Here is a 26,011-nt window from a genome sequence, read left to right on the forward strand (position 1 = left end):
CTCAATAATAGATTTAGGATAATTTCTATCAGAAAAATATCTATTTAACGTATCTAAAGACTGCTTAAAAGTACCGTCATCGGAAATGACACGTCTATAACGTTTAGCTTTACTAAACGGGATACCACGTTTACATGATAAAGGATGAGAGGATGTAAAATCTAAATACAAATGCATATTTGTAGGTTTGCAAAATATATCGGTAACAATTTTTCCTGTTACATCTTTAGATACAGAAACATCAAGAAAAGGTACCGAACTTTTAGAAATATTGTAAGTGAATTTAATATTCGGGTGGAAACTATTTAAGGAATCTATAAAAAAGTTTAGCGTTTCAAAAGAATCATTCCAAATCATAAAAATATCATCTAGGAAACGTAACCAGACATCAGGTTTTACATAAGTAGAGTTAAGAAATTGCTCTTCTAGTCTACCCATGAATAATGAAGCATAAGAAGGTGCCATAGGGCTTCCCATTGCTGTGCCCATGGTTTGTAAATAACTCTGATCGTTAAAGTCAAAGCAATTATTATGTAAAACAATATTTAACAATTTCCTTATATCATTAGCTTTGATGTTATTGTTTCCTTTATCTTTCTGTAAAAAATATATACAAGATTCAATACCTTCATTATGAGGGATATTTGTGTATAATGATGAAACATCAAGGGTAACTAGATAGGTGTCTTTGTTTAATTTAAGATTACGAACCTTATTTATAAAGTCGGTGGTATCCTTGATATAGGAAGGCAAACTTTGCATATAAGGATTTAAAATAAAGTCTAGGTATTTCGCTATGTTCTCAGTACTGGAGCTACATGCTGAAACAATGGGACGACCAGGGTATCCAAGAGGAAGTTTCTCATCATATGATTTATGCGTTTTCGGTAAAATGTAAAATTGAGGTGTACGAATAGTAGACGGGAACATGTCAAATTGTTTAGTAATGCTTACATTATTTTCCTGTATTTCATTTACACATTCTTCTATGTTTAACTTAGTCAAATTATGTTGTTCCTTTTCTACTTTTTTGTAATATCGCTCATCGTTCAGTTGTCGATTCACTTCGTCGATGTACTTCTGTCTGTCCATTATAACGATGGTATTGGATTTGTCTGCCTTTTGATAACAATATTTGTATCACGAGATAGGTCTTTAAGCGACTGGAGTTCTTGCTTGGATATATTAGGACGAAACCGGTTTTGTTTAGAAGAGTGCATAATTTCATTACTTATAGCCTCAATATAAAAATCCAAATAAACGTCTCTCCCGCTAGGTGGGGTAAAGGTAGATGATGTTTTATTATAGAACGGCAAATTTTGATATTCTTCTTTTTGGTTATTATCATCGCTTTCGTTGTTATCATTTTTATACAAATCATTGAAGTACTCTTTTAGTCTTAAACGTCTTGAAAAATGAAAAACTTCTTCCGCTAATCGAACCTTATCATCCGAATTATATCGTGGACAAAATCCTAACCCTTTTCCAAGCACTATCAGTTCAGTTTCTGACATTGGGCGTGATGATAAGTTCAACACTGTTTTTTTACCTTGTTGTATCTGACTTTTCCGCTTTTTATATTTTTTATATTGATATCGTGTCTGGAATTTTTTGAACCTTCGTGATTTTGCTTTGTTGTTATCATTGCGATTTCCTTTATTTCTTGTAACACTATATCCATTTTTTCTAGCAGTTGATTTGTTTTCAGATTCTTTGGTTCCCCGTTGATCACGGCCTCCCTGTATGTTTTCTTGGTGCCCGGGGTTTTCACGTTTTTTGATTTTTGATTTTCTAAGGTTGGTTGGATTATACCTGTTTTTGTAGTTGTTGCAGCTTTGGTTGAAATATTATTAACATTTTTGTTAACCTTAAATTTCTTTGTCGATTTAGATGATCTTTGTTTCTTTTTTACCGTTTGCCAGTCTTGTTCACTATTATAATTTACAATTTTCGGCGACGTTGATATGGAATCAGTGGTGACAGGGGAATGATTTCCGTTTTTATTCAAAGTAGGTAAAATAGGTTTGAACTTGGTATGTATATTTTTAACGCTTACCTTATCAGACAAAAGTAATAGATCCCAATATTTATTTAAGATTTCACCAATATTTTTTTTTTCTACTATTTCTACCATATATTGATTAATAAAATCTGGCGATAAAATCTCTGCCAATTTTTCACGAAAAGTAGTTATATTGTATGGTGGCATATTTCTGCCACCAGATAACCTGATAATTAACTAGTTAATTAAGAGGTTAACTAGTTACGTAACTAGTTAACCTCTTAATTAACTAGTTAATTATCAGGTTAACTAGTTACGTAACTAGTTAATTTTTTCAATAAAGAAAAGATCATAACGGGAAATAAATGCATGTTTGTGCCCGCAACTGCCATCCCTTATTGTCAGCTTAATATTAAGAGGTTAACTAGTTACGTAACTAGTTAACCTGATAATTAACTAGTTAATTAATAGGTTAACTAGTTACATAAATACTTAACTAGTTAACCTCTTAATTAACTAGTTAATTATCAGGTTAACTAGGTAAGTATTTATGTAACTAGTTAACCTAATAATTAACTAGTTATTTATCAGGTTAACTAGTTACATAACCAGTTAACCTCTTAATTAACTAGTTAATTATCAGGTTAACTAGTTAGGTATTTGCGTAACTAGTTAACCTGATAATTATCTAGTTAATTAAGAGGTTAACTAGTTAAGTATTTATGTAACTAGTTAACCTATTAATTAACTAGTTAATTATCAGGTTAACTAGTTACGTAACTAGTTAACCCGTTATCACTTATCTATAAATAGCATTGTTTTGCTCCATTGCATTGATACATGGTCAGATACTGGAGAGAATGGTCAGATACTGGATTGAGTGCTACTGCAATGTTATCAGATCCCTAATCTCATTCTGACATGACTCGCTTTTTATTCCCCTTTGAAGGTATCATTGTCGGATAATGATGATGCTTTTACTGTTCTATTTTACCTTGATTGTAAAATAGTTTGAGTTGTAAAGCAATAATTGTACCAAAACACAATTAAATTTGTATTAAATATGTATCTTTGAATTTAAAGACAGAAGTAAAAAAAAACCCAGAAAATGAATGCAAAATACATTTTATTCAATGTTGTAATTTAACATAAAGGTATAAAGTAATTCAAACAACCATTTAAGATCGTTTACTGTCATATCTTTGAATTGCAACTTAAGACTAAAACTAGCAACACTAACAAATAATAGTGAACTCTCACACAAAATACATAGGGCATTGCACAAATCAAGATGTGCATGCATTAAGTATGTTTAATTACTGGTATCATTTAAACACGCACGATTCATATAAAATCGTAAGCATATAATGAATATATCAACTAACACAAAAAAGGTAATTGCACAAATGTGCCATAAGGCATTTTTAATCAATGATATAATTTAAACACGCATCCAGGAGAGCATCGGTGGACATTTGTAAACATTGGATACCGGGCCTATCGATATCATCCTGATCTATGCTCCTGATCCATGGTTAACATGACGAAGATGATGATTTACTTTATTTTGATTTGTCATTTCTCAATGTGTGTAATAAAGTTTGACGTTTGTGCAGTTAACTCGACTGCAATATCAGAAATACCTAAATTAAAGGTGTTATGAAGCCCCTTTATGACACGTGTCGCACGTGTTGCACGTGTTGCCAATTCATGGATGTAAAAGTGCCAGTGTTGGATTGGCCCCTTCATTCCAGTCATTGATTGCATAAAAGAGTACAATGTGTATAGCAACATTTAATTAAATGCTCTATGTAAAAAAAGTATTATGCTTCACCGAGATCAGTTTAGCATTATAGCAGTTACCTAATATTACGAAGATTTTATATACTTAAAGTGTCTTTTTTATTATTGACAAACTATGTTGTGTGTTTTAAAGTTTTTTTTAGTCCTATGTTTTTGGACATACTAAAAGAGAAAGATATTCTGTTACAAACAAATATAACATTGCATGATTTACGACATTATTCGTTTCTTGGTGTATTTGTATACCTTCCTGTTAAGGTAATGATTTGTGTATCGACGAGTACATGGAATGTTGTAAAGTAATTAATCAATACTTTCCATATCTTAATGGACAGGTGCAACAGGGTTGGTGGTTATAATAAGATACATCAATAAACCCTTTGATTAGTTTATGTTTTATAACATGCCTTTTCATGGGTCAGTACAAATGATTACTTTAAGGCCCGATTACGTTTCATTTAGGTATGTATATTGTTTATATCAAATAGGATATGTATTAGTCAGACAATGAAAGTCTTAACGTTCAAAGGCTCTGGACAAATAAACAGATACACAGGAAATTGACCCGATGCTTTGAGACACGTGCAATAAACAAGGGAATATCTTGCCGCTCATGCCAAAATGCTATTTTCGCTAAAAATAACCATATTTTCGTATTTTAGTTATACCCCGCTCATAAGCGGACAGTACGGGTATTCCAAATATTATGCAATATCTCTTTATTGTATCATAGTTTGGGGACCTTTCTGTTGAAAAAGTTTCAGAGCTAAATCGTATACATATACATGCACAGTGCGGTAACTAGAGTGCAGGTATCAGTTACCCGCACTCCAGATCATGCCCGTTGATTGGCTCATTTTTGCTGGGGTTTACATATTGTGACGGCAGAGAAAGAGAAAGCGGCAGAAATATATTCAGATGCTCGATCATTGGTTACTTTTTCCCGGGGTTTAAAATTGTGACAACAGGGAACGTGTTTTTATGTTCGACTATGATACAAAAGAGAAAGAACACCGAAATACTCGGCAATCTGATTTATACTCGGGGGCTACGCCCCCTCGTACAAATCAGATAGCCTCGTGTTTCGGTGCTCTTTCTATAACTAGATAAGTGATAACGGGTTAACTAGTTACGTAACTAGTTAACCTATTAATTAACTAGTTAGTTAAGAGGTTAACTAGTTACGTAAAAACGTAACTAGTTAACCTCTTAATTAACTAGTTAATTAACAGGTTAACTAGTTAGGTATTTACGTAACTAGTTAACCTCTTAACTAACTAGATAATTAAGAGGTTAACTAGTTAGGTATTTACGTAACTAGTTAACCTATTAATTAACTAGTTAATTAAGAGGTTAACTAGTTACGTAACTAGTTAACCTTTTAATTTTAAGCTGATAATTTAATAAAAGGATGGCAGTTGCAGGCACAAACATGCATTTATTTCCCGTTATGATCTTTTATTTATTGAAAAAAAATTTTTTTTTTAACCTGATAACTAACTAGTTAATTAAGATGTTAACTAGTTACGTAACTAGTTAACCTCTTAATTAACTAGTTAGTTATCAGGTTATCTGGTGGCAGAAATATGCCACCATAATATTGGTGTCTGTAAAAATATACCTGTTTCTTTTGGTATGTTTATTATAAACTTTATTTACTATAACCCTGTCGATATTTTGACATTCAATTTCAAAACTTAATGGCAAATGTTCAATATAAAAATCAGTTAATTTATGAATTATAAAATTCTATCTGAAAATAACAAATAATCAATTACACTGCAACCTACGTGACTAACAAATGTAAAATCCCCTTTGTTTTGATCTCTACATAACCTTCCATTTGCTATTCGTATCATATACGTTTTACATAATTCTAATAAATCTATACCAAATGTATTAACTTTTTTATCACAAGAAATTCTTGGACCTAAAATGTTATCTTCAAAAATATCAGCATATGCATATATATCAAAAGTATATTTACATGTATACAAACAGTCGCTTCTATCAGCTGTTCGTACATTTAAATTTCCACAGATAATAAGTTCTGCATTGGCATCTGGCATCAAATTAATAATAATGTCTTCAGTGCTTAATATCAAAATGTTCATATTAGTAATTTACATTGCTAAATAATATTTCGTATTAATCACATTGCTTTATATTAAAATGTAGATATTAAATTAATCAATTGTTTGTATTGTCTACATATACGGAAAGCATTGCTTATATTAATAAATATATCGATATATCTACTTTTTTAAAGTAATCATATATACTTAGAAGACTGGTATTGTTGTTTAAACCTTCTATAGAACATGCTAATAGAATGGAAGGTCGTGTGATAAATGAAATAAGTAACTATTGTGCTAAAACTTAGATTGCATAAACTCCGATGAATAGACGATACATTGTAATCATCATCAAAAATAGTGGACCTCTAAGACAAATACTGTACAAACATTGGATATATAAATGAAACAAAATAGAGACTAAAATTTTACAAGTTTTTTTTACAGCGTCATCCAATAAGTGTAACATAAATGTCCAAACGTACTAATAGTAAGTACTGACTATATAACGGAAATGCCACAAATATAGGCTATATCATACTTAAACAAGGGCAAATCACATGATTCGATCCCTTGTCACATTGACGTCATTTTTCGTCCCACAGATATATTTCTCCAACCATTGGAAATCTATGAACACATAAACACATTCTCCTGTTCATTTGCAAGCGATCTGGCAGTACAGCAGTACAAGACATCAAAAACATACCATTAAAGGTAAAAAAAGAGTAGAAGAGTACCTTAGATCATTTTGTTAAAACTGCACAACAGAGACGTGGAAACAGTTCAATATGATTATATGCATGTGATGTACATCATAGCGTATTATTATTTTATTGTTTTAATATTGCTTTCTTTATCTTTAATCTGATTCTTACTAGTAGAGAAAGTAAAGTTGATGAGATGACTATGATTTGAAGAAGCACTTTTGTTTTGTCTTTCCATATCTTTCCTGAAATGATTTAATAGCAACATGATAACCGCATATGTCACCAGAAAGCTTCAAACACGATATTGCACTTTTCGCTTCTCAATAGAGTTGGCTTCGTAGATAATTGAACTTTATCGCCAATATTTTTGTTTTTAAGGTATCTTTTTTCTAAGCGTTCTAAAAAGGCTTGTTGTAATTAACGTCATTTGATCCTCTTGTTGTTTCATTTGTGAGACAACAAGACTTTGCAACGCATGTTGAAAATCAATCATTTCCTTATATACAGAGGACCATTTTGTTGTTGTTTTGTCTTTCATTAACCTTTTTATTTATTTTTTTCAGATACGATTGACAATCAATTGCTTCTGAATATAAGGTTTCATTCTCTTTTGCAATCGTTTGTAATTGCTCTCTGTTCGTTGATCCAGACTCGGATAAAACAGAAACAGATCTGTTCCGATTGCATGCCAATTTTTGCAATATATATACATGTATGATTATATCTATTCTTTCAAGAGCATCGCTTTGTTCAATCGAGAATATAAAGTTGTTTACCCATTGCCACTTATTTAGGAAATATATTCCTTAAATATTGTTCGTGCACATTTGATATAAGGCAAAGAAGACCTTTTATTCTATTGTTTTTTCCCGGGTCCCGACTTCATTCAATGTCGTAAAACTCCTCTTTTAATTTATATTTAATAAACCAAAACATTGGGGAAAAAATACATATATACTTTTAAATATTATTTATTTCCATCTATTGTTACCGACTATGATTACTATAATACATTTAACTTCAATTTTACTTAATAATCAACCACAAATATTCTAGCTATTATCACGGATTTATATTGTAATATAAATCCGTGCTTTTATAATTAACAAATTTTAATATTCATGTATCAATTTTTGAAGCGAATTGTCACTTAAGTGTCGAATCGTTATGGATCGAATCGTTAACGAGGCGAATCGTTATCAATTCTAGTACGGTACCGTAACGTACCAATTTTTTACGGAACAAGACGGTACGACAGACATTAGTATATGCTTAACAGTCTGGTTCTCAAAATGCAAAATAAAACAAGTTCAACAAAGTAAAATTTTCATTAAACCAGTTTTAAACGTTATTATCACAAGGGACGCCGATATAAAAATCTGTATGCGTGTCTTGCCACAGGCTTTAGGTTTTATAAGAGCTTATTCAGGTATGAGTATCGCTGTGCTCTTATTTCGTAGTGTTTAATTTACATGTATTTAAGGAATGCCACACGTTTCACTCCTATGACCATGCTTTCGCTCTCAAGAGGGTTCGGTTCACACGTCACACCTAGACTTTTCACTCCCAAATTATTTGTACGGCCCAAATTTTGTAAATTGTATGTAGATCTATACGTTTCACAAAATTATATTATCACCAAAGACTTTCTTTTCGCCCTTAGTCCTTTTCTAATATGAAAGAAGTCAAAGCCTATGGAAGTCGGATAAAAAAATTATTTTACAGCTTTCATTTTTAAAAGAGTCATTCGTTATTTCATGCTCCGCTTCAGTTTTCAGTCGGAAGCTCTGCAGTATTTTTCTTAAGCCAGAACAAAGCGATTGTTCCTTTATCATAATACTTCTAAAGGCAATTATCATCGAGCTAAATTTGAAGTGGAGGCAATAAACTAGAACTGACACTGAAAATTTCATTGATATATAGTGGAACCCCATTGTATCATGCTATTCATTGTATCGATCTATTTACAAATATTTCGATTTTTTTGCAAAATGCACTAGCTACTGATTGCTAACATTTACAACAGTGTCACGAAAATGTTTCGCATTTGTTTCGTGTTGTAAAAATGATCAAAAACAGGTTTCCAGTACCATCAGAATTTGTAGATAATAAAAAGACTTATAAATAGTGTGTTCTTATTAAAAGCACATTAACTGTCTGTTGAAAGTTCCTAAATTTATGCTGACATTTTAAACAGACATCTTGAATTCTAATTGACTGAAAAATCTAGCATAAAGATGGGTCAGGCTTCCCAAACTTTGACTAACTGAGCGATTCTCACAATGCATCAATATAATGGCGTGACCTAATTCTCCAACCTGTTTGACATGTCTATAAATAACCGTATATTCCAAAGCTAAAAATTATATATCAGTGATGTTTGCCATGTAAATATTGTGACAAAAGAATCAAAATAAATAATACAAAGTAAAGATTCAGGGAGATATAAATTTTTTAACTGCAGTTGTGATTTATGGGTAAATAGATTGATACAACGGGGTTCCAGGCTACCTGTATAAAATACTATTTAATTTTTAATTTGTTTTTATTTGATTTTCTTTTCAATATACATGTGTACATTGTGTAGTCTACTGTAAATCACTTTATATTCGCGTGATCTTTATTTCGCGAAAACCCTACCCCCGGATTATTTCGCGTATTCATGAATTCGCGATGGCAGGGTCAGAAATTTATATTCGCGATTATTTGAATTTTATTTCCTCAATATAACAGGGTAGGTTGAAGTTATCTTATACTGTGTCGCTCTTATGCAAGGTAAATGTTAATGGTGTTAATAAGAGACCGTTTTTATTTATTTATTTTATATACAAAATTGTAATTGACTTATTATGAACGGTTTTCTAATCATTTGTCAAATTTGTTTTTTGTTTGCAAATAACGGGTTTGATAAAACGTTAAATGTTTGTAAGAAGGTGTTATATACTTGTTTATAGTACTTAATCTACCGTATGAAAATTGTCCGTTGATCACTGTTTTATCGTAAATCAATTGTCATCTAAACAATATGTGTTAACATTTGTCTGTAAAGTGCAAACTTTGTGGATATTGTCTCTTTTTGTGTTTTACATGCATGTATTCATGAGAAAAAAAGGAATGGGAAAAATCTTTAACCTTCATATCTTTATTATGATGTATATAAAACATTGCACATATTAAATATTTGCATTCAGTTATTGTATTTATTAAAATGTATTCACTTTATCACAATTCGAAAAGAAATTATCATCAGATTTATTTTTTATAATATATGTTATGTTATAAAATTTACGCGGCATCATGAATTCGCGACGAGGCCGATTCGCGAATAATAGCGAAAATTAAAACATCGCGAAAAATACCGGATTTACAGTATTAGCCTGGCGAACCAGAGCCCGTTCCCGCTTTGCGGTCCCGACTCGAGTCTCCGAAGATTTCGTTTAAAAAAAAAAGCTTCTACACTTTTTTAGTTTCATTTCTGTATTTGACGATCATTATAAAAATAAGCAGACATTTTCTCATTCAAGAAAAAAGAGACATGAAAGAAGTCAGTTTTATCGAAAATGTTGAATCCCAAGCAGTAATTCAGTACCTGCCCATCTGGTCACGCTAATCGATTGATGGCTGAATTCTTTAAAAAAGTTTGTGTCGTTTGAAATTTTGCATATTTGTAACAGAATGTATAAACTATGATATAAGTGAAAAAAAGGCCTGAATTTACCAAAGGTGAGGTAAATCAAGAATTTAAGTCTCTCTATATACAAAGCAATTAGCATAAAGATGGAGTTTTCTAGAATGTTCAAAGACAAGTAAACAATAGCAGATTCAGCCAGTCCTTAATCTATCTGTTTGATGCCTGGTTTTATAATATTTATATTGAGATAATGAATAGATTACTTACAGTAATTTAAATTTGTGAAGCTGCTTTAAAATCAACATAATTATATTCTGTAAGACTCACTATCCCATTCACAGGAATAGTAAGTAAAAATGGTTAAAGGCCAGAGTGAAAAAATATAAAACTGAATGAATTTTAGATAGAAGTTAGAATAAATCAGGAAGAAATATTTCATTTTTGTAATGAAAAATATATTTTATATGTGAATTTCTTATATATTGTTTATTAATATTTTGTTATTTCTTAAATAGGAAGAGCTATGGCGTCTTTTAAACCAGTGGTGATCAGTGGACCTTCTGGAAGTGGCAAGAGCACGCTCCTTCAGAAAATGTTCAAAGATTTTCCAGGATGTTTTGAGTTTAGTGTTTCTCGTAAGTTTCTTAATGTAAGTGAGATTGGAAGGATGAATGTGTGATTAAATAGAGGATTTTTAATGAGTACAAGTTCAATACTGAATTTATTAAACAAGTTGAATAAAATTATAGTATGCGGACATCTGGTGTGCATATTGTTTTATTCAATAAGTTCAATAAATTCAGGAATGAACCCGGATGAATATATATAATATTCTAATTATCACATACCCCCAAAAAAAGAATGTTTAAAATGAAAAAATAATATTTTTCATTGATGTTCCTTTAGTGTATTGCTGACATAAATTACGTCATGTCAAAATACATGCATTGTCTTGCATTACTATTTATATTGAGTCACTAAATCAGCATAAGTATGTGATTTGTAACAATTTTTACGCATTTGAATTAACATAATTAAACAGTAAGTAAATGTAAATAAATGAGAGAGAAAATGTAAATGAAAAAAAAAATTAGAATGCAGTAGAAATATGGCCTTCAGAATGATTAAACAGAATTTTATTCCCAGTTAGGCAGTGTACTGTTTATATTAAAATATTCTCTTTCATGCTACAAAGTTAGTCCTTTAATTCTTTTAGGTCTTTATTTATGCTTTAGAAATTGATGTTTTTTGTGTGTGTTTTTTTCTAGACACAACAAGGAAGCCGCGTGAAGGGGAAACAGACGGGAAAGGTATGTTTTACTTCATATACTAAAGCTAGACTTTATCTGTTCTACTCACTGTAGATTCGTTAGAGGACCATAAAAAAATAATTATATTGTTGTAGTCCTGCTATAGTTTGAAGTAACTCATTGACAAGGGGTGGTAGAGTAGTTAAGGTTGTTCACATCCAACCACTTGCCCCACACCATCGTGGATTTTCATGAGAAAAAGATACTAGTATCCAGATTTTTAAGAAAGATGTGATTCTACTTGTGTGACCGCTCTTGCCTTAAATAGTGCCAGGGCTCTCGTTTGGTAAAATTTGGGGCCGTATTCGGCCCCATTCCCCCACCAAAAAAGTGTGTTTTTTCCCCTAAAACTGAAAAAAATCCCCCTTGAAATTAATATTTAACAGGCATAGAAAACACCGATCGGCAAATATATATTCCACGAATGGCAACCAGAAGTTAGTATGACGTATTCCGTGAACGGCATTAGGAAATTAGTATGTATGTATAAATAAAACGTTCGGGACAGTTTTTAGCATTCCAACATGTCGCACAATTTCAAGTCTTACCGAAAAAAAAATTACCCCTTCAATGAAAAATATTTGAAAATCATGCAAAATTCCCCCCACCCCCCTGCATGGACCCTGGCCCCAGTCTCAAAATGCTAACGAGAGCCCTGAGTCACATGAGGTCTTCATCCACCAATAAAGCTTGAAGGTTTGCATATGACATCTACTGTGTTGGTGTGATGTAAAACCAAACAAAAACTTAAACTGACTAACTGAACCGTCTTTTCTGTTTTGCAATTGAGTACAGTTAAAGTGATGCAGTATTTTGTATGGAAGTCAGTTATACATTTTGCTGCTTAATGACAAACTATGTCAATTCAGCACTATTTTCTGCAAGTTCTAATTGTAAAACATACACATGGTATTTGTTGTTTATGCAAATATTGAAATATAATACAAAAAAAAAAAACACAAAAAATAAAACATTTAATGTCATGTGCGCAGACTTTTTCCCTTTCCCAGGGCATGTTCAAGGGCTGACTCCCCTTAGATTTTCACCTCTTGCTGCATATTACTAAATACATAATAATTGTTATGTTTCCCTAAATGTATGGCCCATCCCCTGACTGAAAAAAAAACCCACAAAAACAATGTGACTACAAGTAGATTAATTGACTGACTGATATATAGAAAGTATTTTATAATTTATTTTCTGTATTTCAGATTATTATTTTGTGGACAGAGCTGTGTTTGAAAAAATGGTAGCTGATGGAGGTTTCTTAGAGCATGCCCAATTTTCTGGGAATTGTTATGGAACTAGGTTATCTCCCTTTTTCATCTAATGATATTATAATGAGTCAAAATGCTCTGTTACTTAAATGCAATGGTCAACATGAAAAACAATGAAACATGTTAAAATGAATGCCGGGCAAACATTTATGATAATGAGCCTATGCAACTAACATAGATAAAAAGTTCAGCATATTTTTTTACCTTTCTCTCGAATATCAGAAATAAGTGCACTGTGTTCATCACATGACATCACTTTCGATTAATTATCGCAAGATTTCCTTCGAGAACATGCGTGTAGTCAGCAATATTTTAGTTTAATTTTTCATGCTTTCTTTTGAAGTAAAATGGCGGTGGAGAAGGTTCAGTCAAGTGGAAAGATCTGTATCCTTGATGTGGAGATTAATGGTGTAAAAAATATAAAAGCTACAGATTTTAAAGCTAAATATATATTTGTTCAACCACCTAGTATGGAAGCATTGGTAAGTCAGAAACTTCATTTTCACATTTACTGTATTTTGCTATGTGTGTACAAGTTATTTTTTCCCCTGAGATTAATCTACAAGTTTGTTATTTGTTGAAATATGAAAAGAAATGAACAAGCTTTCCATTTTCTTGGTAGGGAATAGTTGAAGTATTTTTCATTGATCCTACTGCAGTATTTTTTGGTTTCTTATAATTTTTTCTAACTCTTGTAGAAAAATTTAAAAACATAAAAGCTATCAACGAGCATCTTTATCAAAGCAGTAAATATTTACACTTAATTTGCAAAACTTTTTAATTAAACTTATCCAGTATCAAATTTTGAAACTTTCCGTTATCAATTTTGAAAATATCTGGATGAAAATTTTAAGCATGCCTTCCAACAGTTTTAACTCTGGTCAGACTTCATGGCTGTGCAGGCGGGCCTGACACTAAACTGGTGGCACAGGCTGTCATCTTTAGTTCCAGCAGATTTAGTTTTAACAGATATATTTAAACAGATTTTTTTTTTAATTCAAAGTGTTATCATTGTTTATGATTCAATCTATAGCAGATTATCTATGAAAGAACTACTGTGTAAGTGAATACCTTTACATCACAAAAAAATTTGCGAATTATTTTGATTCACGAACATGCGAATGTTTCCACTTTGCAAAATTAATCGGTATAAACATATATTTTAATTCACTACATATAAATTTCCTCTTGCAGGAGAAGAGATTGCGAGGTCGTGGCACTGAAACTGAGGAAAGTTTAAAGAAAAGGTTAGACACAGTACAAGAAGCTCTAGATTATGGTAAGTGAAGTTTTAACAATATTGGAAGGATGCAGAAATTTGTTTGTGTTTGTCTTTACCAATGCATAGATCCCTGACCTGTCTAATCCTAATTATCAGATTAGTGGATAGAATAAGAATTTCATCACAACATATTTGTTAACAAAAAGAGCACATGTAAATCAAATAAAAGGTACAAATGAAGTATCCAGTAAATTTTAATTTTCTTTCATTTCAGCAAAAGTACCAGGTGCTTATGATCATATTATAATCAATGATGACTTAGATGTAGCATATGAAAAGTTGAAAGGCATTTTATGTACAGTAAGTAGCTACAGAATTTCTCAACTTTGCCTTTGATATATGATACCCTCTTCTCTATATTGTCTTGTATTTCTCTTCAGAATTAGTTTTAGATTTAAGTATTCAGGATAGAAAGTTCACAAATAAAATACAACAAGGAACAGAATTACTAAAATTTGTGTAATTTTTTTAGAGTTTTTTAAGAAAAATAAAATTTGTTGTCATTTTTATATGGTGAGACTCTTAACTGTCATGTATAAAAAAACTTTGTTGCAAAAATCCAGATTTGCATAATAGATTTATGATGCATAAAATGCTTTCTTGTAATTATTTTGTATTGACAAAACAATTTGTTGCTTGTCACAATAAATACCAAATCAATACTGTCTGGTAGATATAAGATGACTGTACAAAAATCTATAGACAAGATTATGGCAGGTTAATTTACACTAACAAGTGTGCTAGCTCTATTGATCTAAATACAGTTAATTATAACTATGATCTACTAACTGTAGAATAGTAGTTATTACTGGCAGTTTGAATCATTACTACACTATATTTATCTTGCTTATATTTCTGTCAAAGTCTTCATTGCTTTAATATTTTGCATGTCAGAACTTAGTTAAAAATGAGTTTAAAGAGGAAAAAGATTCATATACTGTATCAGTAGTAAATTTTTGCAAAGTGGAAATATTTGCGATTTTTGCGAATCAGAAGTTAAATCAACTTTAATGAAGTCTTTGGTGGCCATTCAACAATTTATCATTACACCCATTCACCAGTTACTATGTTAATATATCCCGATGAAAATTACATTGATCTTTAAGATGTATAGTATTGTTCATGTATTAACCTCTATAACTACCATAAAATTCCTATTAAACGTCCCCAGGGGGCTAAACATTTTCCAAAAGGGGGGCTTTTACTACAACAAATTTTTTCCAAAATCCAAAAATCATTGTAAAAACATTTAGTGTTAGCAAGTGTTGGTAATAATGTTAAAAAGAATCAATGTTTTAAAGTGCATATGATACCTTTTTGTGTTTACTATAAAATAAAATGGATTCTGAAGGATTTGAATAAAATTATGAATGTACGCATGAGTTTAGCACTGATGATATCATAAAACCTTGGGGGGGGGGGCTGTATAAGGGGAGGGGCGTTTATTAGGAATTTTACAGTATGTCGTCATTATGCTAGTTGTTTAGCTAATACAGCCAAACCATTTATTTTAATTAAAATCTTAGTTGTTTGTTTAGGGACCTGTTCAAACATTTTCTATCATACAAGTTTGTAATTTAATCTTTAACCTGATGCAGTCAAAATTTATAAGCCTTTGCCAGCCAATTAGATCCAGTACAGTCTTCATGTAGGTGCAGTCTGACCAGGCTCTATACTGTTGGTAGCTCAATTATTGTATTTTGTTATTGCATTTGCTTTAACTTTGAATGGACTGTTCCAAATTCAAATTATGGCAAATCCTTTACACAAATTCAGCAGAATTATGGACTGCTTTGGTATATTTATTTATACACGTGTTTGACTGTATTGTTAATGTAGTACTAGTTAGACTAGTGCATGCTTTACTGTAACCCACTTCTGTCAGTGCTTATTCTTTATTTGAAGGATTTAAAAAGTGTACAGAATGGAAACTAGAAGTGAGTATCTTTAATTGTATCTCTAGCTCCCCCTGTATCCCCACCTAATCCCCATGCTACTGGCTGATAACATCATTGTTTTTATATCTTGTATAACTAATACCAAAAAATGGCACAGTTCACAATAAAAGAATAGACAGAAAATTTCCAAATTTCTGGCTTTCAAATTTCAAAAATACACTGAAAATCCCCCACCCCTAAAAATTGGTAAATGAAAAGGTTAACAAATATAGTAATGGATGCTTCCATATTGATAAGTGGTACTTATAACCAATACATAATGGTAAGCAATATTTGTAACCAGTCTTCCCTCTTTCCCCTCGGTATATGCACATTGTTGTGTAGGCACAGGGCATCTGCAGATGGTTAAAGATCCTCAGTGACGTTTAAGTCGGCATTATATCACGCTCTCTCCAGCTCAGAGTAATATTTAAGGCTGAGCCACTGAGCTTGTATGAACTTATCTGCCAGTGTCCTGAAAGTAGGCAGGGAGGATGAGAAAAGTGTGCTAGGGTGCGTGAGCCCCAAGCACAGAGAGTGATGGCTTGAAAGGCAGGACCTTTGCTGGCCTAACAGCCCTTTTCAGGGCTACCTCCTTTCATATTGTCTCGGGTTACTGTACATTTAGGTTCTGATTGGCCGCCATACAGTGACCCACTTTTAGCTCAAAATTCATATTTTTGGCTAATATTCCATGGAAATTCTGTGGAGGTAAATTATCACCACTTTATGCTTCAAAATTAAACCTTTAAGGTCATAACTAGTGATATGTTTTGGGTCCGTACTCGACAGCACAAGCTGCTTTTCGTGCCCAACAAGGGATGTGTAAACAGAAATGTATATCCTTCAAGAAAAAACACATAAAGTAAGATTAAAATGATATGGGGTTTTAATATTCTGTATGGCAAAGAAGATAAATATATAATCAAATATTCTCAAATCATTATACTGTCTGAAAAAAATATCTTTCAGAGATAATTTGTTAAAATTGCCTCTCATCAAGCTGTAATTTTTACTTGTATCTTTTTTCTAACAATATATTGGAACAAACTTTTTTAGAGTAGAAATTGAATTTGATATCAGTAATTTCATATGTAAAAATTTGACTACTATAATATAAATCTTATAGTGAATCGATGTTGTAAAGTTTTGACTTTTCAGGGAGCTATGTTTTATTTCTCATTCCCATATTATATCTTTCATGTTGATTAATATAGTGATCTTTTAAACGCAGCCTTACTATACCTTTCTTATATTAGTATAACTGATAATAAACAATTTTTTTGCTGTCATTTTTTGAACATTTAATTTTTATCACAAAACAATAGTTTAAATTTCATTTTTACTGCAAAGTAAGATATATAGCTATGTAGGTAACCCATTCAAATGTTGAATTGTATAGTTTGTATTTTTTCAGGACATACAACAGGTACAGGCCGACTTTTACAAAAAAGGGAGGTAAATTGTCTGGAGAGAAATCTGCAATAAAAAGAATGCAATATGTGGGATGAATGGTAAAATATCAGGGGAAAACATACTTTCAATCATTAAATATTATCTAAAACTTAACTATCTATGCTTTTACATGATATAGCTCATGTTATTGTCAACGAAAATTGTTGTTCTCAATGTATTTTTTATCATTATTTTAATTTATTGAAAGTACTTTTGGGAAGCAATTATTGTTAAGCTTCTTTAAAGGCTGATCTGAGATTTTTTGACATGACAGGACTGGAAATATTTTTTTAAGGCTAATGTTCCATTTGATATAGGTATTGACCAAAAACTTGGTGTTTTTTTCTGTGAAAAATTTCAGATTATTTACACGCTTCGTTTTTCTAGAAAATTGTTCTTAGTGTGAAAATATGATCCAAAAATGAAATTCGTTGCAAGGCTTGTGACAATAGCACAAAATACATTATAACTGTGATGTTGTAAAAAATATTGTGCTTTTATGTTTTTGTTCTGTTGTGATATTTTGACTGTGATGGCAATTTGGCATAAAGGTATATACTAAATTGGAAGGTCATTTACAATATGAGTTGCATCACAACAAAACCAACATAATGGGATTGCGACCAGCATGGATCCAGACCAGCCTGCGCATCCCCGCAGTCTGATCAGGATCCATGCTGTTCGCTTACAAACCCTATAACAAGTAGAGAAACTGATAGCGAACAGCATGGATCCTGATCATACTGCGCGGATGCGCAGGCTGGTCTGGATCCATGCTGGTCGCAAACCCATTATGTTGGTATTGTCATGGCGCGGCTCATATAATCCATTTCATGAGCTTTATATCAAGATATCGTCAGATAACCCACGGCCTAACTCATTAACATTATGTTACATGCTTATCAACCTTTGGTATGCAACATATATATTAAGCTAACTTAATGAAATCCAAACATTAAAATCATATCACAAGAGCCTCCAAGAAATACTATAAATGTAAAAATAAATGAGATTTTCAGTTATGATCAATTATTATGTAATTTTTCTTAACATTTCTTTGATTAGATAGAATCAAGTTTCGCAGACTCCAGTGTGCATGCATTTTTTTGTTACTATGCTTTTATTCTGTTTTAATATGCTTTTATTCTGTTTCCTTAGTGTTATTCTGAATTTTGTTGTTTGGAAAAGAAGCATGTACAAAAGCAGGGGTGTTGGAGCAGTATCCCCCAATAAGCAAGTGTGCTAGTATATAAATAACTCATGGGTTTGTGGGTAACAGTAAAATTATCATCCCGAGGATGTTCAAACAAACATAAAATGCAATATATAATTTTTTTTTTATCTTTGTTTGAACATCTTTTAACAGTTTTTTAAAGAATAAAGTATATGGTATTTCAAAAACACTGTTCTTGCAATAAATGTTAAATATAATAAATACAATAAGTATTATTGTATTTTATTTAAGATTTAGAGTGATATGTAAAAATGGTGTGTAAGACTTGGAAAGATATTTTCTTTCAATTTCTCAGTAAATTCACAGTATCATTAAATTGTGAGACACATTACATACAAAGATTTTTTGTTACTCACATTTTACATGATATATGAACACTATAATTATATTCTTTTTTTGTTTCTAAATGACTGACATGACTTTATTTCCCGACTTTTTCAATTGCCGTTATAGTTTTACAATGAATATGTATGTCTCCTTTATAATGGATTTTAATTAGAGATACATTCCAATGTATGAAATGAGTATTGTTGAAAATAGTTTTATTGTTCCCAGTTGTATGAATTGTACTATCAACAAAAAATATGTGATTTTCTAAATTTTTAGAGGGCATAGTAGAAAAAAAGTCCCCCATATTATCATAATATGTAATCCAACCTTTTTGCCAGTAGAATATGTGGTGATATTTAGCTTGTTTTAACACCCACCTAAATATATTTTCTTTTAAAGATAGAAGTATGGGTCATCTTTAAAGATGGAAGTATGGGTCATCTTTAAAGATGGAGGTATGGGTCATCTTTAAAGATGGAAGTATGGATCATCTTTAAAGATGGAGGTATGGTCATCTTTAAAGATGGAAGTATGGGTCATCTTTAAAGATGGAAGTATGGGTCATCTTTAAAGATGGAGGTATGGGTCATCTTTAAAGATGGAAGTATGGGTCATCTTTAAAGATAGAAGAATGGGTCATCTTTAAAGATAGAATGGGTCATCTTTAAAGATAGAAGAATGGGTCATCTATAGACATCCACCAATTATTTAAAGTGTTTTCTGAATGAAATAATGTCCACCTTCTTTATCAGTGTTTACTTCAATGTGTGTGTTTGGGGGGTGGGGCGCCAAATACAAGTTTGGGGGATAGGGATTAAAGAGGAATGTCCATAATTTTTTCTCCTTCAAATTGATGCTTATACTTGAAATGTCTGAACTACAGCAGATTTTGTTTTCTTATTTTCATTTCCAATTATTTTTTTAATACTTAATAATTTCTTTAAGTCTCTAAAGCAAAAACTAATTTTGCTTCTTTTTTCAATCCACTTAGAACTTTATAGGCACTGTTTGTGTATATGTTTAGATTACATTAATCTCAATCACCTTGTGCCATAAAATACTTTGTCACATTTCTATTTTATCAGTCGTTTTTTTTTATGTTTTTAATTATTCAAAGTCATGTTCACATGTTCAAATTCACAACTGTTACATTGGATTTTTTTACTTATAAATTCTTAACATATAAACCGTCTCAAATGTATCCGACTTTTTTATGCAAATTGCAAATTTTTCCTTTTTGATACAATCTCAATTTCTTAATGCTTGTCTCAATCAATGAGAAGGATTATTGTATTAGGAAAAATGGGCGGTGCATTGAGTCATTTATATATTGACATATTAGGAAAAATGGGCGGTGCATTGAGTCATTTACATATTGACATATTAGGAAAAATGGGCGGTGCATTGAGTCATTTACATGTTTACATATTAGGAAAAATGGGCGGTGCATTGAGTCATTTACATATTGACATATTAGGAAAAATGGGCGGTGCATTGAGTCATTTACATATTGACATATTAGGAAAAATGGGCGGTGCATTGAGTCATTTACATATTGACATATTAGGAAAAATGGGCGGAGCACAAAGTCTGTTAGAATAATAATGGGGTTTCTTCTTAATTGAAAAATGTACAGTCTTCACCATTTCTTTTAATTTTCTACTTTTTTTTCTAACGTTCAATTTTGTCTGTACTCTTTACTTATTTTGTGATATAATTTTATGTATATTATTATACAATATGTATTGTAGAATGTTCTGTATATTAAATGAAGATTTGTAAATATTTTTGTTTACATGTAGGGACCATTTTACAGATTTCTATTTCTTTATTAATTCTTATGTATTCTTACTTGGAAAAAAATATTGTTTCTTTGGAATAAAATACAAATTTGAAATCATACACAATATTCATGTATGCTCGATTTTGTATAATATTTTGATTTATTGAAATACTTCATACATAATGTATTATTTTAATGCAGCAAGTTATAAAAGTGTGGATAACTTAAGGAGTTTGATATTACAGACACAGACACATGTATGAACAGACACGTTACAAATTTAAATTAAAAAGAAAAATGGAAAAAAAAAGATGAATTTCTTCAATGTTATTGTTTGTTGTACAGTTTAAACTTCAGAATTACATGTACAGTTGTAAATATATATGTAGCATTTGTACAGCTACTAGTTTTGTCAATTTATACTTTAATAAAAGATGTGTGTGCGTGCATGCATGTGTGTCGTTCATTTAAGTGGCTCTATCTTAAAGTCATTTTATCACAAGTGTCATTCAAATTCATTTAAAGTAAATCATAAATACACATAAAAGGACACTTTTCTTTTTGCTTGTTATGAATTTTGACAACAATTACAATAGAGGTTTCAATTGTTATTTAGTGTATACGTATTTCTGTTTTGGGGAGGTTGGGTGAAATAATGTGCAGAAATTCTGGTAACAATTACAGGATATGACTGTATGTTATAAAATAAGACATCCAAGTTTGAATTTAAATTATTAAATTATTTTCTTTTGTGATATATTTTTGGGATATGTATTTTTGTTTCACATCTAGGTTTCAGTTTTTTCAGGTATATTTAACATTTATTACAGACCCATCAAGATCTATTTTTTCTTTTGTGTTCTCATCACTTGAAGTATTGTATTTTTCATTAAAATTACATGTTATAATGTAATTAAGGTATTATAAAGATGTTTATACATGTTAAAGTAACGGGCTATGCCTGTTTTTAAGTGTGTTTTATTTTATATTGTGTTCTTACTGGTTAAAGCAGGGATTTTTTGGCTTATTTTATAGCCGTCATTGGGTCGTATTCCCAATCGAAAATAGTATATTATTTTCCCAATCCACAGGAAAATATTCCCAATTGAAAGTTACAAAATAGAAATATTGAATAAAGAATTCTAAAATTTTTGAAAATAAGGGCTTCTTCACTGTATTAGTGCTAAAATGTTTGAAGACGCCATCTTAGACAGTGATTCTCTGCATTCATTTAATTGCTGCAAAATTTAAGTCATGCATTTTTAACAAAAATCGCTGAAATTTCCAATTCCATGGGTATGGGTCATGTCCCAAAATCCTGGAAAAAAATCCCTGTAAAGTTAAATGCCTTAATTGGTCTTTAATATTTCTGATGCTTATTTATATATTTGAACAAATGTTAGGACCTGAAGTATGCTGGACTTATTTATCATATCTCTTTTAAGTGTGGGCACATGTCTGGCCAATGTACTATTTTGTATTTATTGACCAAATTATTTGAATTTGTTGTTTTATTTGAATTAAAAGTTGGAAGTTTGTTGTTAAAAGATCGAGACATCTATCAGTGCATACAAGTAAGATAATATAATTTTAGGGGACTAACATTATGAGTCACTGCAACACCAACACCTGTTACTGCTAAAATATTTATGCAAGCAAAATAACATGTAATTTTTATTTTCAGATTCAGGGCTAAGTTATTGTTGATATGCTTAGTGCCCTTGTTTTAAGGATTGTTACATGTATTTTTTTTAAGATAGTTTATTTTATAACAACTAACATGCTTAAAAGGGTGTTTTATGTATATATAATATATATATTTATACATATATAAAGCATTAAGCAAAATTTTAGATTGTGCATCTGGTTCTGTATATTCAAGGGAGTTACTTGGGTTGTTGATTTAATGTTTACAGAATTGATAGTTTTGGCTAGGTTATATGTATTATATTATTATATTTATGTTATTGATTATTAGTATAGTTGGTGAGAAATAAATGTAAATTGGTGCATAGTGACTTTGTTATATGCTTCATAACATTGAGTGGGGCCTCATTTGCCAAACAGTGGTCAAGTTTGCTGCCTCGATTCACTTTCAAGACTCACACTGCATTAACTTTGAAACTGGCTAAGAACTACTGATTCTTTCATGTGAGAAAGCTGTCTTGCTGACTTACTAACAGAGGGTTGGTAGTTTTCCTCTGGTGACCATTCATGACAGATGTAATTTACCAAAGAGCACCTTGGGATTTCCTCCCATTAAAGCTGAAAACCAGTGACAATCTATACAGTGTAGGTGTAACTTAAATAACCTTACAGAGAAGAAAGTTATTGCATGCGATAAAAGTGTGATAACAAGTTGTCTTTATGCCCTAACTAAGAGGACAGATATATAAATTTGTCTATCCCTACAGCTGTCAGTGTCAGTCTTTCCAACTGTATAATACAATGTAATAACAAAACAGTGGAATGTGGGGAGCATCCATGTTCTATAAGAAAGTTCCCCTGAGCCCGACGTGATTGGTCAGTTTCCTTTCCGGGTTGCCAACATTAGAGATCATAATTTTTATTGTTAACAAACTTTGTAAGAATGTTTCAATGACTGGCTGAAATTTACTGCCATAACGTTTTGTTTTGAGCATATGCTCAGGGTGAGCTATTAGGATCACTCTTCGTCCGTCGTCCGTCGTACGTCGTCCGTCGTACGTTGTCCGTTCACACTTTTCAAACGACATCTCCTCTGAAACCATAAGGCAGATCATAATGAAACTTCACAGGGATGTTCCTTGTGTGAAGCCTTAACAAAGTTGTTCAAAGAATTCCATTCCATGCAGAACTCTGGTTGCCATGGCAACCAAAAGAAAAAACTTTAAACATCTTCTTCTAGAAAACCAAAAGAGCTAGAGCTTAGATATTTGGCATGAAACATCTTCTAGTGAGTGTCTACCAAGATTGTTCAAATAAAATCCCTGGGGTCAAAATTGGCCCCGCCCCAGGGGGTCATTGATTTTCCTTATATGCATATAGTAAAAACTTAAAAAAATCTTCTTTTAAAGAACCCAAAGAGCTAGAGCTAAGATATTAAGCATGAAACATCTTCTAATGATTGTCTACCAAGATTATTCAAATAAAAGCCCTGGGGTCAAAATTGGCCCCGTCCCAGGGGGTCATTGATTTTCCCTGTACGAAAAATCAGCATGGATTTTATGTAAAACAGGACCGATTCAGGCCTGTTTTGAACCAGAATTGGCAAAATCAGGGTGAAATAGACATGGACCCTGAATTTTCAATGAATCTCACATGGGAATTCAAGTATTTTCTACCCTGACACTGTCTTCACTTTGGTAAAAGTCAGGGTGGAGGCAGGAATATTTGCACTTTGAAAATATTTTGACACAGATTTTATTGACTTGGAGAAATATAAGCAAAATCTACCCAGATATTTCAAAGTTAGAAAATGTTGAAGAACCAGTTTTAATACATTCTTTAATTAGTTCTTCATTTCCAGCCTGATTTTTCTGAATTAGAGTTATTAGAGACAAAATTGAATTTTAAATTCAGAAGAAAAACGTTTTATAATGTCTATTTCTAGAAATTATCACTTGATTTATGGTAAACTCCATTTAACAAAAATTATTTTCATTTACTGAATTATTTTTTATTATTTTTTTTTTGAAATTTAATAAATATAATATGTGGATTATTTAGATCAAAATGATTTATTGTCATCTATGAAATTGATAATTTAAATGTTACTAGTAATTGATTGTATCTATATTAAACTTATGTCACAAACAATTTTTTATTTAATGCATAAATTGGTCAGCTGAATAAGTAATGTACAAGATTTTTAGTTTTTATCCACCATCTCACAATCTGCACAGAATCTCATAATGTCTAAGGTCAGCTTTCAGTTTATATAAACAAATAACCTTCAAGTGGAACTTTATACAGTATTTCAAAATACTTTATGTTAAACTGGGCTATCTGGCAGATGAAAATAGAGAAGTTAGCACAGATTGACCGTCAGCAGTTTAAAATCCAGAGCAAATATCACACCCTGAAAATTGTTTCCAGCATGGTCATTTTCTTTAGAAAGATTGGAGGCTTAAGTTGTGATTTTGATTCAAATAAATCATCTTACACTTATGTATTAATATATAAATGAGTTTTGATAATTATATAGATAATGATATTTAAGAATTCAACTACCCTAGCTATACAGAACTTTCTTGGAAAATTTATTGTGAAACTTTAACATATATATAACATGGAGCATAATAGTGTTAAACTTCGTTACTCATTTTGAAAAAATGGAGGGAAATTAGCAGCCAATCGTGACAGATAAATGGTAAGTTATAATTAAATTACAGTTCTTAATATTTTTGATTTTTCATATAATAATGAATTTTGTAAGCCCAGTATTCTGAAAGAAATTAAATAAATTTCCAGGAAACCTGTTTAAAAATATAATGGAGGGAAAATAGAAATCATTCTTAATTTTTCTAAATAAACTATACATTTTGATCATTCCATTCTAGAAAAAAACCCACTGAAGTCTTAAAATGAAATAAAAATTATAACATGATTGTTTTTTTTTTCTACATCCAAAATTTAGGTTGAAGCCAAATATTTCAGTAACATGTGACAAGAGGATGAATAAGAAGAAAATGGTGTAGTTGCGGAACAAAAGAATACAATGGAAGAAATATTACTGGTAATTTTTATTTTCTTCATTTAATTCTATCAAAATTAGTTAATCAGTTTAATTATCAGTATTCATCCCCGCAAATTTTATAGAATTAATAACTTCATAAAGTCAGTACATATATGTCTATAATGCTGTAACTTCTTTAAAATAATTTCATCAATCATTTTGTTCTTTTGTTTTGATTGCAATTAATGCAATATGCCTTTTAAACATCTGCACTGTATGGACATATTTCTCTATATTAAAGTGTTACATAGATTAATATATTATAAATTGAAAGTTGTCTATAGCATATTCCTACACCGCTTTCATATGTTTACAGATTGTGTAGCCCAGATACTATAGAGTGGAATTATGTAATACAGCTGGCAGATATCTAGTGGAAATATCAAACAAGAATGACTTTTGAAATGTATTTAATTGTATGAAAATCAAATACAGATAAGTGAAACAAAATTCTGAATTAATTAT

The 26,011-nt window shown here is 31.1% G+C and overlaps 1 protein-coding gene across 3 annotated transcripts; it reads left to right on the forward strand.

The window, feature by feature from the left end:
• The first annotated feature begins 7,860 nt into the window (after positions 1-7,860).
• On the forward strand, positions 7,861-21,139 carry LOC132737968 (guanylate kinase-like). 3 transcript variants are annotated; one of them, XM_060725363.1, is made up of 9 exons: positions 7,861-8,019; positions 10,737-10,856; positions 11,490-11,531; positions 12,743-12,839; positions 13,152-13,290; positions 14,003-14,087; positions 14,305-14,390; positions 15,996-16,027; positions 17,445-21,139. In XM_060725363.1, the coding sequence occupies exons 1-8, from the start codon at positions 7,974-7,976 to the stop codon at positions 16,023-16,025; spliced, it is 645 nt and encodes a 214-aa protein (XP_060581346.1). In that variant the 5' UTR covers positions 7,861-7,973; the 3' UTR covers positions 16,026-16,027; positions 17,445-21,139. The 3 variants fall into 3 exon arrangements, with proteins under 3 accessions (XP_060581346.1, XP_060581345.1, XP_060581347.1); XM_060725362.1 differs by lacking the exon at positions 15,996-16,027; XM_060725364.1 differs by lacking the exon at positions 17,445-21,139 and having other exon boundaries at positions 15,996-16,028.
• Positions 21,140-26,011: the final 4,872 nt, after the last annotated feature.

This window comes from Ruditapes philippinarum, unplaced genomic scaffold, assembly GCF_026571515.1.
Source record: "Ruditapes philippinarum isolate M1 unplaced genomic scaffold, ASM2657151v2 ctg3068_1_1_1_1, whole genome shotgun sequence".
Classification (NCBI taxonomy): domain Eukaryota; kingdom Metazoa; phylum Mollusca; class Bivalvia; order Venerida; family Veneridae; genus Ruditapes; species Ruditapes philippinarum.